This window comes from Cyprinodon variegatus, unplaced genomic scaffold (assembly GCF_000732505.1).
Source record: "Cyprinodon variegatus isolate N-32 unplaced genomic scaffold, C_variegatus-1.0 Scaffold1144, whole genome shotgun sequence".
In the NCBI taxonomy this organism is placed as follows: Eukaryota; Metazoa; Chordata; class Actinopteri; order Cyprinodontiformes; family Cyprinodontidae; genus Cyprinodon; species Cyprinodon variegatus.
The window spans coordinates 97,267-111,804 of NW_015151597.1; the positions used below are offsets into that span (position 1 = coordinate 97,267).

General features: G+C 35.7%; 1 protein-coding gene across 3 annotated transcripts; it reads right to left on the reverse strand.

The window, feature by feature from the left end:
• Positions 1-2,176: 2,176 nt before the first annotated feature.
• LOC107101741 (semaphorin-7A-like) lies at positions 2,177-13,932 on the reverse strand. Of its 3 annotated transcripts, none has more exons than XM_015400764.1 (14): positions 13,701-13,932; positions 13,427-13,560; positions 12,058-12,096; positions 11,880-11,975; positions 11,547-11,649; positions 11,284-11,394; positions 10,441-10,583; positions 7,332-7,510; positions 6,584-6,692; positions 5,319-5,514; positions 5,064-5,176; positions 3,690-3,835; positions 2,692-2,753; positions 2,177-2,606 (listed from the first exon to the last, which is right to left on the reverse strand). In XM_015400764.1, exons 1-14 carry the CDS (start codon positions 13,819-13,821, stop codon positions 2,212-2,214), a joined length of 1,947 nt encoding a protein of 648 aa, XP_015256250.1. In that variant the 5' UTR covers positions 13,822-13,932; the 3' UTR covers positions 2,177-2,211. The 3 variants fall into 3 exon arrangements, with proteins under 3 accessions (XP_015256250.1, XP_015256252.1, XP_015256249.1); XM_015400766.1 differs by having other exon boundaries at positions 2,177-2,603; positions 12,058-12,099; XM_015400763.1 differs by having other exon boundaries at positions 12,058-12,099.
• Positions 13,933-14,538: the final 606 nt, after the last annotated feature.

Here is a 14,538-nt window from a genome sequence, read left to right on the forward strand (position 1 = left end):
TTCACTATACTGACACAAGGCTGCATTTCAATGCCTTATTTTATATGACCTTACTCATAGTATGGCTAGAGAAAAAAAGACAACAAATATGTAAAGTGTTTGACCTGATAATGTTTAATTTTTTTGAGCCTGGAAAGTGCTTCCTTATCAGCTTGCATTAGCTGGCATCCTGCATTAACAAATTGGAAATGCTTCAGGCATTAACAATATCCTACCTCTGCTCACGTAGTCTAATTATGATAAAAATCATACAAAGCCTTTTTATGAAACCAGAGGGAGCTACTGTCTTAAGAAATTTGTAAGGTCATAGTAACTAAATAGTCCCCTTTAAACTGTTAGCTGTACTTTGCACTAACTGATAGCTGCTTTGGATACTAACAAACCTCCTGAACATCTAATCTGCATTTAAGTTTTTCGAAGAAAAACAAATACATGTTCAAATTAATGGTTAACTTAACGCAACCATCCAATACTTCATTTTCTAAAGTCATGCCACAGAGGTAGTGTTCATGGTCTCATTGGGTGGGATACCCAGACATTTCCAAGGCAACGCCCTTCAGCTCATTCTGGAGGAACCTCAAGACTGAGATTACATACTTTATCTCATGACCCTGACCAGTTTCCTCTGGTCTGACCTGAACTCCCTGCAGACGTTGGAGCTCCCTGCCCTGTCTGTGAGACTGAGCTCAACTTGCCTTTTAAGGGAGGTTTGCAGACATTTTATTCAAATGTTGTTCTCTTAATCATTATCCATTGCGGTCAGGGTACAGATGGACCGGTACAGAGAGTTTGCCTGCCTTCTAGATATAATATTCCTTCATCACATTGCTCCACATGAAGCCTGATGTATCTCCACATCAACCATGAAGGCAGAGGTGAACTGTCCCAATAATAATAATAATAATACCAAGACTACTGATGTTCCCATTCTAATGTCACTGGTTTTGTTGCTGCAGCAGGATTGAACCAAGTAATCGTACAGATTCTCAGAAACACCACATGATGGGATTCCATGTACGAGATACGATATGTTATACAGAAATGCTGCGGTATATAAATGTCTGTATTTTTTTCCCACACATGGTAAGCTAACATCTGAATTAGGGTGCTGTAATTATTTGGCTTAATAGTATTATCCTTCATTGCTTGTAAAATAATTTAAGAGCTTTTCCACTCGTTTGACACAGGTCTTCATTTTATTTAGCCTTCTACTGGGATGACTGTTAGCAAAATACATTAACTTCCAAACATGATCTACATTTTTACAGTTGTCTGTTGTTAACAACAGCAGTAACAATTATTTTTAAGGTCAAGAGGAAGAACTGTGATGGGAAAGATCATTTTACACTCTAATACAGATACATTCCAGTTAATAATTTACATATGAGCATGTTTTACTTCATTTATCGCACCAAGGTATTCAGCCAATCAGAACACCTGCTGGACAAGGCTAGATGGAAGCCTTATCTACTGACTGTCGCCTGGGAAGCTGCTTACCAGTGTTAGATGTTTTGACTCCTTTAATTCAAGGTTATTTCAACTGCCCTTCTCTTTGCGGAAATATGCTAACTTTGTTTTGATTTTGCTGTGTGTGAAACCCTCCCTGTTCTTCTTTTGGTTCCTAATTAGCGAGACAGATTCTTGGTCTTGCCAGTACAAATAGGAAAACACTGCATCTGTTCCCCCTTGCAAGGGTTCATAAATGCGACTTGACTGAAGACCACCGATCTCTCATTTCTTCATAAATATGACTAAGATTGTTTTGTTTTTTTTGGATAACAGAAACAACCAAACCTTGTTTTTTTTTTTTTTTTCAGAAAGCCTAACCCATTGTGCTTTGTTAAGTCAAAGCTCTTAAGGTGGAGCAGCCTTACAGACATACCACATCAGAGTCATATAAAGTGCAGAGTGGTAAAAGGCTAAAGCTTTGCTCAATTCAGGTTAAAGCTTTGCTTAATTCAGTGTTAAGTTATTTATCTAAAGCCATAACATTTCTGCACACTAGAGAACAAGCTTAAACTAACTGCCCCTAGTTATATTCTGCTTATTCCTGTTAGTTTTTCAGTGGCTACAGATCTTATATAACCTCACAGCTGCATTGCTTCACAAACCATGCATGTGCTGATGTGGGGCTTGTTGAAGCGCAGTCTGGGAGTTTTATTTTTTTTTTCAGGACTTTATTTGCATGTTCAAAACTGTTGTTGACAGGATTTAACTCAAAATTGCCCACAACACCACAATCTGTAATAATATCCACGTCAGCTGCGGAGAAAGGCCTATTGCATTATTTAGTTTAGGATCACAACAGCTTTTCTTTTCATCTGGAATCCCCTGCTCCGTAAGCTGGTATTGTTTCAAAGTCTTTTTGTAGTCCTTCTCTATGGAGATACACTTATATTCACCATAGTTTTCAATTTCCATTGAAGGAATAAGGTGCAAACAGTTAGAAAGCATCTGCAGGCAAGAAAAGTTTCGACCTTGATGCTCCCAGGTGTACTTAGCATGATAGGACTCTATAGGACAGGACAGATAGAAGGGGACGCCTTTGGGGATTGCGTGATTAAGTGAATCTGTCTGCCTTTTGCGCCTGACCAATACCTTTACTTCTAAAAAAAAAAAGAATAAAAAAGATGGATTAATAAAGATGCGATGAAGCTAGTCTGGTATAGTTTCCAGAATTTTATAACTTACCATTCACTACTGCCGTTTGGCACACAGTTGTATGTCCATCCTTTATATTCTGAATGCCCTCGCTGTGGAAAAAAAAAAAAAAAAAAGTTTTACATTATTTAGTTTGCGGGAAATAAATCCCATAACGATGTAACTACCAAGGCAGCAGCAGACCCCCACATAGAGTTTAACATGTAGCACTTAAAAAAAAAAGCATATCAATGTTTGGTATTGGATCAATTTGCCAATTTTAGTCAAGATATTGAAAACCCCATCTGGAAAAATAGTCTACCCCTTCATGTGTACCTGTTGCTTTGCAGATACTGACTCTCTAATCATGACCAGATATCCCAATTGTGTTTAAACCTGCACAATACCATTCAAACTGATGAACAAGGGACCTTCAGCAATCTGGAAATGTTAGGATAAAATCAACTTGTGAAGGTAAATAACTCTCCTCTTGATGCATTGGTGCAAATTCCTCATGTTGTCACAAAAGTATGAGGTGTGTTGGAGATATAATTTTATCCAATTAACCAATGTTCTCCTCAACATTGTCTTAAATGTATCTAAAGATATAATAAGGAATTCTTGCAGTTTTATAAATGCAGTCTGTTTACATACTTACCAACTTAAAAGTATGATTTTCACAAACTTTCTTGTGAGATAGTTATATAGTTAAAAAACACTTTCTTTTACTACAGATGGCAGTAAATGTGGAGGTTGTTTACAGGAAGCGACAAGATGTTTAGTTCATACGGAACTAGATTTTGGATTACAGATAGCTTTTAACTTTTTGAGGTGTTTACTAAAACTACTGTCTACTCTGATAAGTATTTTGATAACTTTGATGATGTCCGTGGGAAACAAGACCCCACCAATACAAACATCTTCTGTTGACATGTCCAATCAAAGCAGAGTGGGCTCTTAATTATGTTGTTCAAGAAAAGAAGACATTCTAACATAGAGAGTCACATTTTTCTAGATATTGTTTCATAATGAAAGCAGATTTTACTTACATGTTATTGGGGGTACATCCAGATGTGGTCCATGAACAGTATGGGTCCCTTGCCAGGACACACTCAGCACAAGAGCTGTTGTAGTTTTCGCAGTTCTGAAGGTCCACTGTGGAGATTTTCTCAGGAAAACCCACCACTAACTTTTTCTGAGAAAATACGTCAAAAAATATCCTCTTAATGTGTGCCGGTTAAAAACAAACACAGTCCTTGTCATTTATTCATATGATACCCAGGCTATTTTAATGTGACAATAAGGTAAAAGAGGTTAATTCACTTGCTTGCCAAGCAGACTGCTCCTGCTCTGTTCTATTATGACCTTAGCTATAGCTTCAAAATTAACAAAAACCTTGAAATTGTCATTATCTTATATTCCTTTAGTTCCTGCTTTATCAGTCTCATAATAATGTCTGAAGAATTCTGCCTTGATGAATAAACAAAAGACAAGAAACAAACTATTTTTGGTCATCGTCTTTGTTCTCTGTGTCTAAATGCAAACACAAAAAACAAAGGGTCCCCAAGGTTTCTCTATCTATAAACAGCTTCCAGCAGGAGTGAGTGCCTGATAACACAAATGAACGGACTGGGAACAATCAACAAAGATGAAGTTAAGGACCATGGTCTGTTGCTCTGAAACCTTTAAGGCAGAAGTGTCTCTATGGTGTTAAGATTATTTTTACTGATGATGTAAGTCTGTTAAGCCCCAATAATAACTGCCTGTTGCGTGTTAGAAATTATGTTTTCCTGAGTACCGTAGTTTATCTAATTAGGAGAGTCCCTCTGTCAGGAAAAAAAAAAGTCTTCCTCATTATGCACGTGGCAAAGATTTGGGAATGGAATGAGAGCTGTGTCTAAAAACAAAGAGTGATATTTTGATAAGGCTGGAGCCATGTACGTCTCCTCATCTGCTAACGTGTGTAATGTATTGATGTGACGGCTGTGGCATACTGGAGCTGTATAAAATGCTTCTTTAAATGTTTTTGGAGCCAACTTCAAAGATAAGCAAGCCCGGTTGGTAAGCGCTGCCATCTGTAACCCTAAGCAACTTCTCTGGTCTGAGTAAGATTACAATTTATGTCCAAATCTGTTGTATTGTCTCATGGTTATTTAATAAATATAAATTATGTAGTGTCAAGTAAAGAGTTTTTCACGAGTGATCTCTTCTCAGGAAAAAAAAAAAAAAACAAGGAGAGAAAGCTTCAAGGTGCAAACACAGAGATTTCCTTTACAATGGAGTGACATCATTTTGCCATTTTCCGCTAAACATCTTAAAAATCATTAAACATATTATATTGAACCATTCAATGAAAAGAATTCATCTTTTTGTCAGTTGATGTTTAATATGTCCAAAAATAAAACTTTTTGACTGAACTTTACCTTTTTGGAGTCAAGCTTCATTGCCTGTATGGTTGAACTGTTGGAGAGCTGTGTTTCCGATATGATGAAAGGCTCCGAACCAGCCTCTAGGACTTTATGGATCTTGCCAGTATCTATTAGAACAATGTTTACTGTTATTTTTGGATGAATTGTTTATGAGTTTTTTTTGTTTTTTTTTATCCCCAATAGAGATCAATAACAATGCATGATTCACGGTCAAGTGAAGACAAAAAGACACAAAGCAACGTCACCTACCAGTAGCAAGGAGCAAAACGTTGTACAGTTGCCCATCTGCTGCTTTAACCTGGTCAACAGCTATCTTGGTGTAATTGTAGTTGCTCACATAGAAAGGAGCTTTGTAATGGAGGGGGTGCACCCAGTTTACCATTTCAGGATGGTCCCTCACTACATTCAGTGTGTCAAATGAAATAACTTTACTGTTTGGCACGCACTAGAAAACACAAGGAAACAAACATTTAACAAAACGAATATCATGTTAAATGCATTATCTAATATTACGATAAGAAGAAAAATTGTGCTATGGAAATGTTTTTGGTTTTTGCTTTTGCAGCACAGAATAGGATAAATAAATAAATAAATAAATATATATATATATCTATCTATATATATATATATAGATGGATATATATATATCTATATATATATATATGACTCTTCAGCATCTTATTCTGAGTTAAAGAATAACTTTTCATATTTATGCAACAATCCCCCAAACATTTAAGTTACCACTCTGAAGAATTGTGCCTGAGACAAAAAGAGTCGCATGATATGAACGCCTACATAAAGTCTTCTGTTTTCTAAAGAATTCTCCAGGAGATTGTCTGTCTTCACTGTGGGTGACGCTTTGTGCAGACTAAACCGGACAATGTTTGAATTGTCTCAGCATGAATAAGAGGTAGAGGGGGAAGGAAATCCCAGTAAACAAAATAAAAAACAAACTACTGTCTGCAGGCATTCTCCCAATTTCACTTTGGGGTTTTAAAGCAAATAACACCAAATTATTCCTGGGGTTCCTGTAACCCAGGAAGAGGTATTGTAAGTATCAGTGCTGTGCAAATGTTCAGAACTTTTTAATATTTTGTCACATTAATACCCACTTCAGTCTTATTGGGTTTTTATAAGCTATTGAAAATGTAGAAAGGAAAGACAGACACAGAGATTTACTATAAACTGCCATGGAGGTGCATAAAATTGTATATAAACGTAGAGGAAACTAAAGGTTCTGCTTAGAAATATCCTAACTGGGTGGGAAGCAATGGCTTGTTTCTTTACACAACCAGGCAACATGAAACCTTTCCACATTTACACCCTATTTTGTGACTTTTTAGCTCATGAAAAACAACCACAACAAAAGGATGGAAAGGATGAATGTTACAAATGAAGTAAACCAGAGTCATATCTTCCATGTTAACACCCATTTATGCAACATGACTGGTTCGTATATTTAGACTACTCCCATCCAAAGCTGCACTCAAAAAAAAATATAAAGCTGTTCTTACTGTTCCAGGCCTTGGTGTAGGGATTTCTTTATTAAAGCCCCTAAACAATGAGCTTTCAAATAACTTCTCTATTGCTTCAATTGAATAGATGCAAACCGCTGTTGAGTTCCTGAAACAGAAATAGAAAAGGATGATGCCATCAAAGTTTCAGCTTTAATTTGGTTATTGCTTCATGCACTGCTGTGATGAGGGTTGCTTCACTGGCATTGGAGCAGTATTTTATTACTCTCATAGACATAGGCAATAAATAAAAACAAACACACCCACGGATAGATGCTGCTACTTAGTTTCTGATGCACAAATACAGTGAAAGGTGCAAATTCACTGCAAAAATACATAAACATGCAGTGGATTAAAAGACTGCTGATACAAAAATGGGACTAGAAAACATAAAAAATAAGATTATCATACAAAAAGAAAAACAAGACAAAAGAGAAATGCTGTAAACACAGAAAATAGAGAGCAGCAAAATGCAAATGCATCACAAACAGATGAATTGCAAACACATGCAAATGTATTTATCTATTTATGTTTTTACTAAGAGACTGATCCATAGACATCATTTCATAGCTATGGCTATTTTCTGGTCCCATATGAGTTAAAGAGCCCATTGCAAATTGAGCCCTCAATATTCTGTTATTTCAGCATTTGTCTTTTGCAGCTTTTTTTCTGTGCATGTGAATTTTTGTGTTTGCTGTGAATTTGCATCCCTCGGCTACTATACAAAAAAGAAGGAAAAGGTTCACACCAGCTGCTTGTGAAAATGCCGTAGACTCTGGTATTTTGCCAGTCATCGGCATGCATCACATAGATGTCCTGGAGACGATTGAAATATAGCGACTCTTCTGGAAACCCACAGACGAGGCGGGCCTTGAGGAACGATGTCCACATGTTCTGTAAAAATCTTTTTGATCCACCTTCATCATTCTGCAAAATCATATCCAAAGGCTGTATGAGAAAGAAACTCCACATTGTTTTTATTTGTTGATTAAGAATTTTTATACTTCTGACACCAAGTACACTTTGGATATTAAATAAGATAAGATAAGATTAACTTCATTGATCTCACAGTGGAGAAATTCACTTCTCACATTGGCTCAATAGTCAAAAAGATGGTGCCAAAAGGCACAAAAGGTGCATGTTGTATATACAGTATATACAGCTGAAGTCTCTTATTTAACAGGGTTATTGCACAGGGTATTAAATCGGTATTCAAATAAAGAGGCATTTATATATATATATATATATATATATATATATATAGTAATTGCACAGGGTATTAAATATAAACAGGTTATTGCACATTAATTATTGCAGTTATAATGCTGCATTGTAAAGTCTGATGGCAGCAGCTATGAATGACCTGCAGTAGCACTCCTTTTTACTAACAGGGTGTATACGGTAAGTCTTTCACTAAAGGAGCTACTCAGCTCCTCTACAGTGTGATGCAGGGGGTGATAGGTGTTGTCCATGATAATAAATATTCAAATAAAACACCTGAACTCTTCCCCTTTCTTTACTAGGGGTGTTTTCAATACTGTCCCGTTTCAAAAAAGTTACATCAGGTGAACTCATTTAGAAGGTTGTGGTCTAATTTATGGGAAGAGAAAAGAACAAACACTGCAGCACGTGCTTAAGTAAGAAACACTTTCTATGTACTAATGTTCCTGGTGCATTTCTGAGAAAACCTTGGTAACAATGTTCTATTTCCCGTCATTTCTTATTCAAACAGCAGCATTACTACCTTCTTCTTCCTACTTTGGGCTTATAACGTAATCTAGCAGATATCAGCGTAAGTTAACACTGTGGCATACAGTGTGCTGATTACTCTGTTAACGGAAGCATTTTTTTCATAGTTCCCTAGTGAAACAGAAGCGGGTATTAACAGCAAACAGAGATGCTGACCTTTTGTGCTTCCCATAGCCATGCAGGTTTACATTTTCTACTTACTCAACCAAAAGTATGGAAAACTCATGAGGGAGAAAAAAGTGTTTAACCTGCACTGCAATTTGATAGTTACAATGAAAATGTAATTGAAAATGCATGTGCAAAGGGTTTAGACCCCTTGACTTCTTCAGTTTGTTGTGTTTTTTTCTTCTTCTTCCATAGACTTACACAATTTTGCAAAAAAACATAACTGAAGCAGAGGAAAGAATTTTCTTTTTTCTTTCTTTTTCAAAAAAATTAAAACAGAATTATTACTTTCACTTAAAAGTCCAGTCAACTGAATCAGTACTTTGTAGAATGACCTGCCACTGTTCTTAAAGCTGGAAGTTTTGGGTTGTGTCTCTGTGTTTCCACCTGCTTTGTATATTTATATGTACACTGCTCCTCTTTCAAGTTTTAGCTTAGTCACGTAGCTAACGTAGCTAAAAGTAGCTCAGTCAGAATGGATAGAAAGCCTTCATGAACAGTTATTTTCAAGCTTTGCTCATACTCTAAGTTGACTCTAGGTTTAGACTTTGACTCTGCCATCCCAACACAGTAGCATGTTTTTAAGTATGGGTATATATTAAGGGTAGTGTTACTGCTGAAAGGTAAATTTGTACTTCAGTCCTAAGTCCTCTGCAGCCCCCCAGACATTTCCAGTTTTTAGCTCTGCCCGTCTCCACGACAACTCTGACCGGTTTCACTGCTTGTGAAATCCTGACAGCAGGATGCTGCCACCATCCATGTTTCACCAAGAGTGTAGGGTATTTGGGATCATTTGTAGGGTTATATTTCTTCCTGACAAAGTAAACCTAGAAGTTCCCTTTGGGCTCCTCTGACCAGTGCGATTGTTTTAACAAGTTTGCTTCTCTGATTAAATTTCCCTTTTGCTTCCCTGTCAGTTTGATGAATGGTTATGTTCTGATTGGTTTGTGGTATTGTCATAACATTTCCATTTTGGGAGGATGGATTAAATAGCTCTCTATCTTTCTGCTCTAAAGTGCAGAAAGATCATCTATCATAACCTAACCCCGCTTTAAACTTCTTAACAGTTTTCCAAACTTTCTCTCTGAGCTATCTGCTGTGGTCCTTGTGGTCCTCTTTATGACATGTTTTTCCAAGGATGTTCCCTATCAACCCTCTGAGGCCATCAAGCACATTATGATACACTTTCTATCAACCATATCTAACACTGTCTCATAAATTTGCATACTTTGTGTTTGTGTTATCATATAAAATAACACTAAAGCCAATAACGCTTTGTCCTTGTTGCTTAACAAAATGTGAGGAATACTTGCGTATAACGGGAATCTTTGGCTTTTTATCTCGTAAGTTCAATAGCTACAGTATCTTTTATCAAAGTTTGTTCCTTTGTCTTCAGTTTATTTATTTCCCACACAAAAATGTAAATAATCTAACCGAAAGAAACTTTTCTATCACTGAAATGCAAATTGACCTTCACTAGCAGATAGAAGGTTGACTTTCACTATCTATTAAGCCATTAGAAACATTCCTACATGAACAAAAAGGCTTGCAGGTTGCAGAGCTCTATTACTTGCTCATTTTTAGCACCAGGAAGCATCAAAAGATTTTTAAAACTTCCCATTTCAACAGAAACCTGATGCAGTGCTTTTTTTAAAATCATGTTTATACATTGATGCAGTAGTCCAAAAATATATAAATGTAAAGACACATTTCATGCTAAAGTATGTGCATATGATTACAACTCATGTAAACATAGCTGATCAAAAGTTTGAAAAGAATGTCAATCAAATCTGTAGTCATCACATTATTTATGACACATTATCTGATAGACTTCATCTTGCAATAACAGACAGCAGCTGCTAATGTCAGTATTAAAAGCAACATAAGCTATGATGTCCCAGGGTAACAGCTGTTTCTGTAAACTACAGCTGTGTGCACTGTACCTTACACACTCTGGCCACCCTAGAAATCCAGGGTTCAGCATCTGGGTTGTGGTTGGAGTTTTTCTCTCGAAAGAAAATGTATATTTTCTCATTCTCCGGATCGTCCCTACGCTTCACCCAGGATGCAGAGATGAATGTGGGCTCTGCAGGAAGAAACTGTGTTTAAATTACATGTACACTGTTTTCATTATTTTTTTCAGTGTTACAAGATAGCCATAAACAACACATGAGAAGCACATGGTAAACATTGACTGGGTTTAACCAAAGTACCTTCAACAAATCCTTATTTTAGCATTCCTACACATTTAGTCTGACTTAGCTTAAAAATAAATCTGCACCAGGATTAATTATGTTTATCTGTAAAAGTCAATCTGGTCTTATCTCCTTTACTCAGTATTTATCATATCGAATGCCTCATGGTGCATTTTCTGTACCTGCTCTTGAATAACAGTAAACAAAAAATCATGTGTAGGACACTGACTCTTTCTTTAATCTAATCATTTAACTTCAAAGTGCCCTTAGTCATAATTGCTGTTTAACTTCTGACTCGACTCAAAATATTCTCCTTTTTTTTCTATAATAAATGTTTAAATGCAGCACTCATTCAACATTACGATTAATGTAGATAAACAAAAATTAACAGTATCATGATCAAAAGCGGCACCATGAGGTCCAATGAACACAGCAGAGAAGTCAGAGCATAAAACTCTGTTCGGTCTATTAGTGCATAATGAAAACATATCTAAAAAAAAAAAGCATAACCCTTAATTTTTAAAGGCTCTATATTATTAGATTTTCTGGCAAACAAGATTTAAAATTTTAAAATTTAACAATTTTCCTCACCTGATAACCAGCGATCATACATCCAGAGATGAGGGCGCTTGCCACGTTTTCTCCTGAAGTGCAAAGAATTTCCTTCAATGTCCAAAGGTGCTGCTGCGTATAAATCCCCATCTAAAACGGCAGGCCATATGGGATGGAAGATATGCTGAATTATTTGATGAGTCTCAACCTAACACCAACTTTTTAAAAACATGACTAAATGTATATAAGATTTTTATTTAGCTCTAATTTTGTTCAAAATATACCATAAAACCATAACATACCCACTGTGAGCGATAAACTGTTTTGTGTGTAGTCCAAAGGGGAGATGCCTATGCCGTTGTCGCTTGGCAACACCTCATAGGTCAGATTCTCAGAAGTAAACTGCTAACAGGGGAAAAGGGGGCGTCATAGAAACCACAAAAGACAACTAATTGGAAATCAGACACCCAGCATCCTATTTAATTATACAGCAGGGATGCTGAAAGTTTAAACAGCCAAAGATCAGCTCTTCTTCTGTAATCAGCTTTGCCTCTACCTTTCTGCTAAAGCAATAGATCTAAAAGTACAGTACATGTGGTGTTAACATGTGGACGTTCGCATATGGAGGCACTTACAAGATCCCAGCACCACGGTTTGTGTCCATTTGTTCCACAAACAAGCAGGCGATCCTGGAACTCCTCAATGACGGTGATTACATTTTTACAGGGACCCTACAGCACACAGTCCAGTGTTATCCAACACTGTTTATGTTTACCTTTACGTTTTCTACACATTTCTGTGGAGATTACTCACGTCAAAGCAATGATGCTTTCCAGTCGTTGGGATTGGAAACTTCTGCCAAGGAAATAAAAAAAAAAAAAAAAAAAAAAAAAACATATATATATTTTTTATTTGTTATTATTCTTAAAAAAAAGAAAAAACTGATCCAAGAACATCATGCAATTATTTTTAAGTGTTGGTTTATTTATACCCTATCAAATAAAACATGTCATGCAAACACCCAAACTGAGATTATTAGAAGGTGGTTGATGGAAAACAGACATCTGGGCTGGGCTGACCATCTGCAGTTCCCCTCCTTTAAGAAATGGTGCAGTAATCAAACTGAGAGGGTTTAAATATATAATAGTCCAAGAGTCTGAAAGGTTCTGGACCAACTAATCGTGGAATATTTTTAGTTAAGTCCTAGTATAGGAATATTTCTTTGCTAGAAAAACATGTATGCATGTTTATCTTTGAGGACCTGCATATTTGATTTCATATGTTTAACACCAAACAGCACCATAAAGTCCTAATAAAACTGCTGTAATCAGGATTTAAAAATGCTGCAACTCTACAATTTATAACTTTTTTTTTTTTAAGAAAACAGTCAAATTTAAAATGCAAACATATCTCTTTATCTATCCATGTGCTCTTAACTCATAAACAGACCAGATGACAAGAAAAGATTGATAACAGGCTTCAGGTCATTTTCAAAACAACATTGTATTTCTGCAAAACCATTTCAATTTTGGGTTAAAAATATATATTTTTTTTACCAATGACTGTCAAGCTTTGACATACAGATGCAACATTTCCTGCAACAATATGCAACATTTCCTTAAATTTTGCATTCTTAATATTTATTTTGTTCTGAATAATTGTTGTACCTTTGCTCTATATATCTGACTTTAGAAAGCAATCTTTGAAATTTAATCCAGAGTTTGATTGTTTTGTAATCTGTTTACTGGGCTTTAAGGCAGCTTAAGTAAAATTGGTGCAGCAACGACTATGGAAAAGCCTGAAAGGGAATCGAGCAAGAAGTGACTGAAGGGTGCGACAAAAAGAATGACCCCCTAATTAAATTATACAGGTTTAAAATGCTGCAACCAATTAAATATTGCACTTTATGGAATGGAAATGTTAATTTACTGTCTGATAATCTGTACTATCTGTATTGTAAATTTAGTTTTGTATACACTTTTTGTGTACAAAATGACAATAAAAGTAGTCATAATGTTGGTCTTCTCTTTAATTAAACCTACTGCGTAGCAACGATTATGCAGGCAGCCTGGGATTGTCCAGTCATCTTCCAAACCCCCAATTTGAGTCAATACTGACCCTATAAAGCAGGTTATTTAAAATGAAATAAAAAAATAAATAAAATAAGATTAGTCACACTCACCTTTATGACATGGAAATCATTTGTATTTAGTTTAATAACAAAATCCATCCCTCCAACATAAAGATATTGGTCTTTATAGAAGAAGACAGTGTGGGTCTGATTAACTTCATGCTGATATCTACCATTGATTATATCTGAGGGGGAAATGAAAGGTGCCAGTATTATTATTTTTTTTTTCTAAATAAAAAATTTTAAAACCTAAATTTATAAAGATGTCCTAAATGTGCTAATTACATTTTTAAAGTGAATTTGTTTAAAATTAAATTTGACTCACCAGGAAAGAGTAGCCTCGGACTACCTTTGAAGCCAAGCGTCGGTGTGTCCTTTGATAAGCCCATTAGAAACAGCAGAAAATCCACAGCGAGAAACAGACTAATGTTTGCGCATCGGTTCATTTTTATGAAAGTCTAATAATAACGACAATCAGGGAGACGAAATAAATCCTTCATGATGTCCGATTATTCCGCTCAGGTTGCTCTTCAGTTTCAAATTGAGCTCGGCCCTGCTGAAATTGAGACTCCGCATTCAAATGAACTAAAGCCAGCCCCCACTGGCGTTTCAAAATAAAACAGTGTTTGTATTATTTCATATTTACGCTCCTCCGGTTTAAAAATATTCCTTATGTGCTTCTATTAAAATTAATATATGAGAATAATAGTTACTAATTTCACTTCAAGGTGACTGAAAAGAACCCCTACTGTCACCTTGGGTTTGTTGAATTTCAAAATTTAAGCTTTTGGAAACTAGTATTTTTTACCTAAATATGGCTAAGAAATACTGATAAGGAATTCACACATTCCAGTTACTGATTTAACTCCAGGGTGAAAGTAGGACACAACTGAAAAAAAACAAACAAAAAAAAAACATTGAAATCATTCTCATATATTCGTATCCAGGGAAGAAATACTTTTTTGACTAAAATGTATTTATTTTAGCTTCTTAGCAATATTGTTGGCAACTTAGCAGTAAATTTCTCACTTTTTTTTTAGCTATTTAAAAAACTTATATATTAATATAGATATTGAACAAGAAGAAAGAGTGTATATTTATTGAAAATTGACCACACTCTCTAAATATGTTTTCTTTTGCAATCAACATCAAAAACACCAAAA

Excerpts from the sequence above, each read along its gene's own strand:
- LOC107101741 (XM_015400763.1), bottom strand. The coding sequence starts at position 13,821 with ATGAACCGATGCGCAAACATTAGTCTGTTTCTCGCTGTGGATTTTCTG. Across the intron at positions 11,650-11,879 it reads AACCGTGGTGCTGGGATCTT|CAGTTTACTTCTGAGAATCT; the intron begins GTAAGTGCCTCC and ends TTCCCCTGTTAG. Across the intron at positions 5,177-5,318 it reads CGTTTTGCTCCTTGCTACTG|ATACTGGCAAGATCCATAAA; the intron begins GTAGGTGACGTT and ends TTGTTCTAATAG.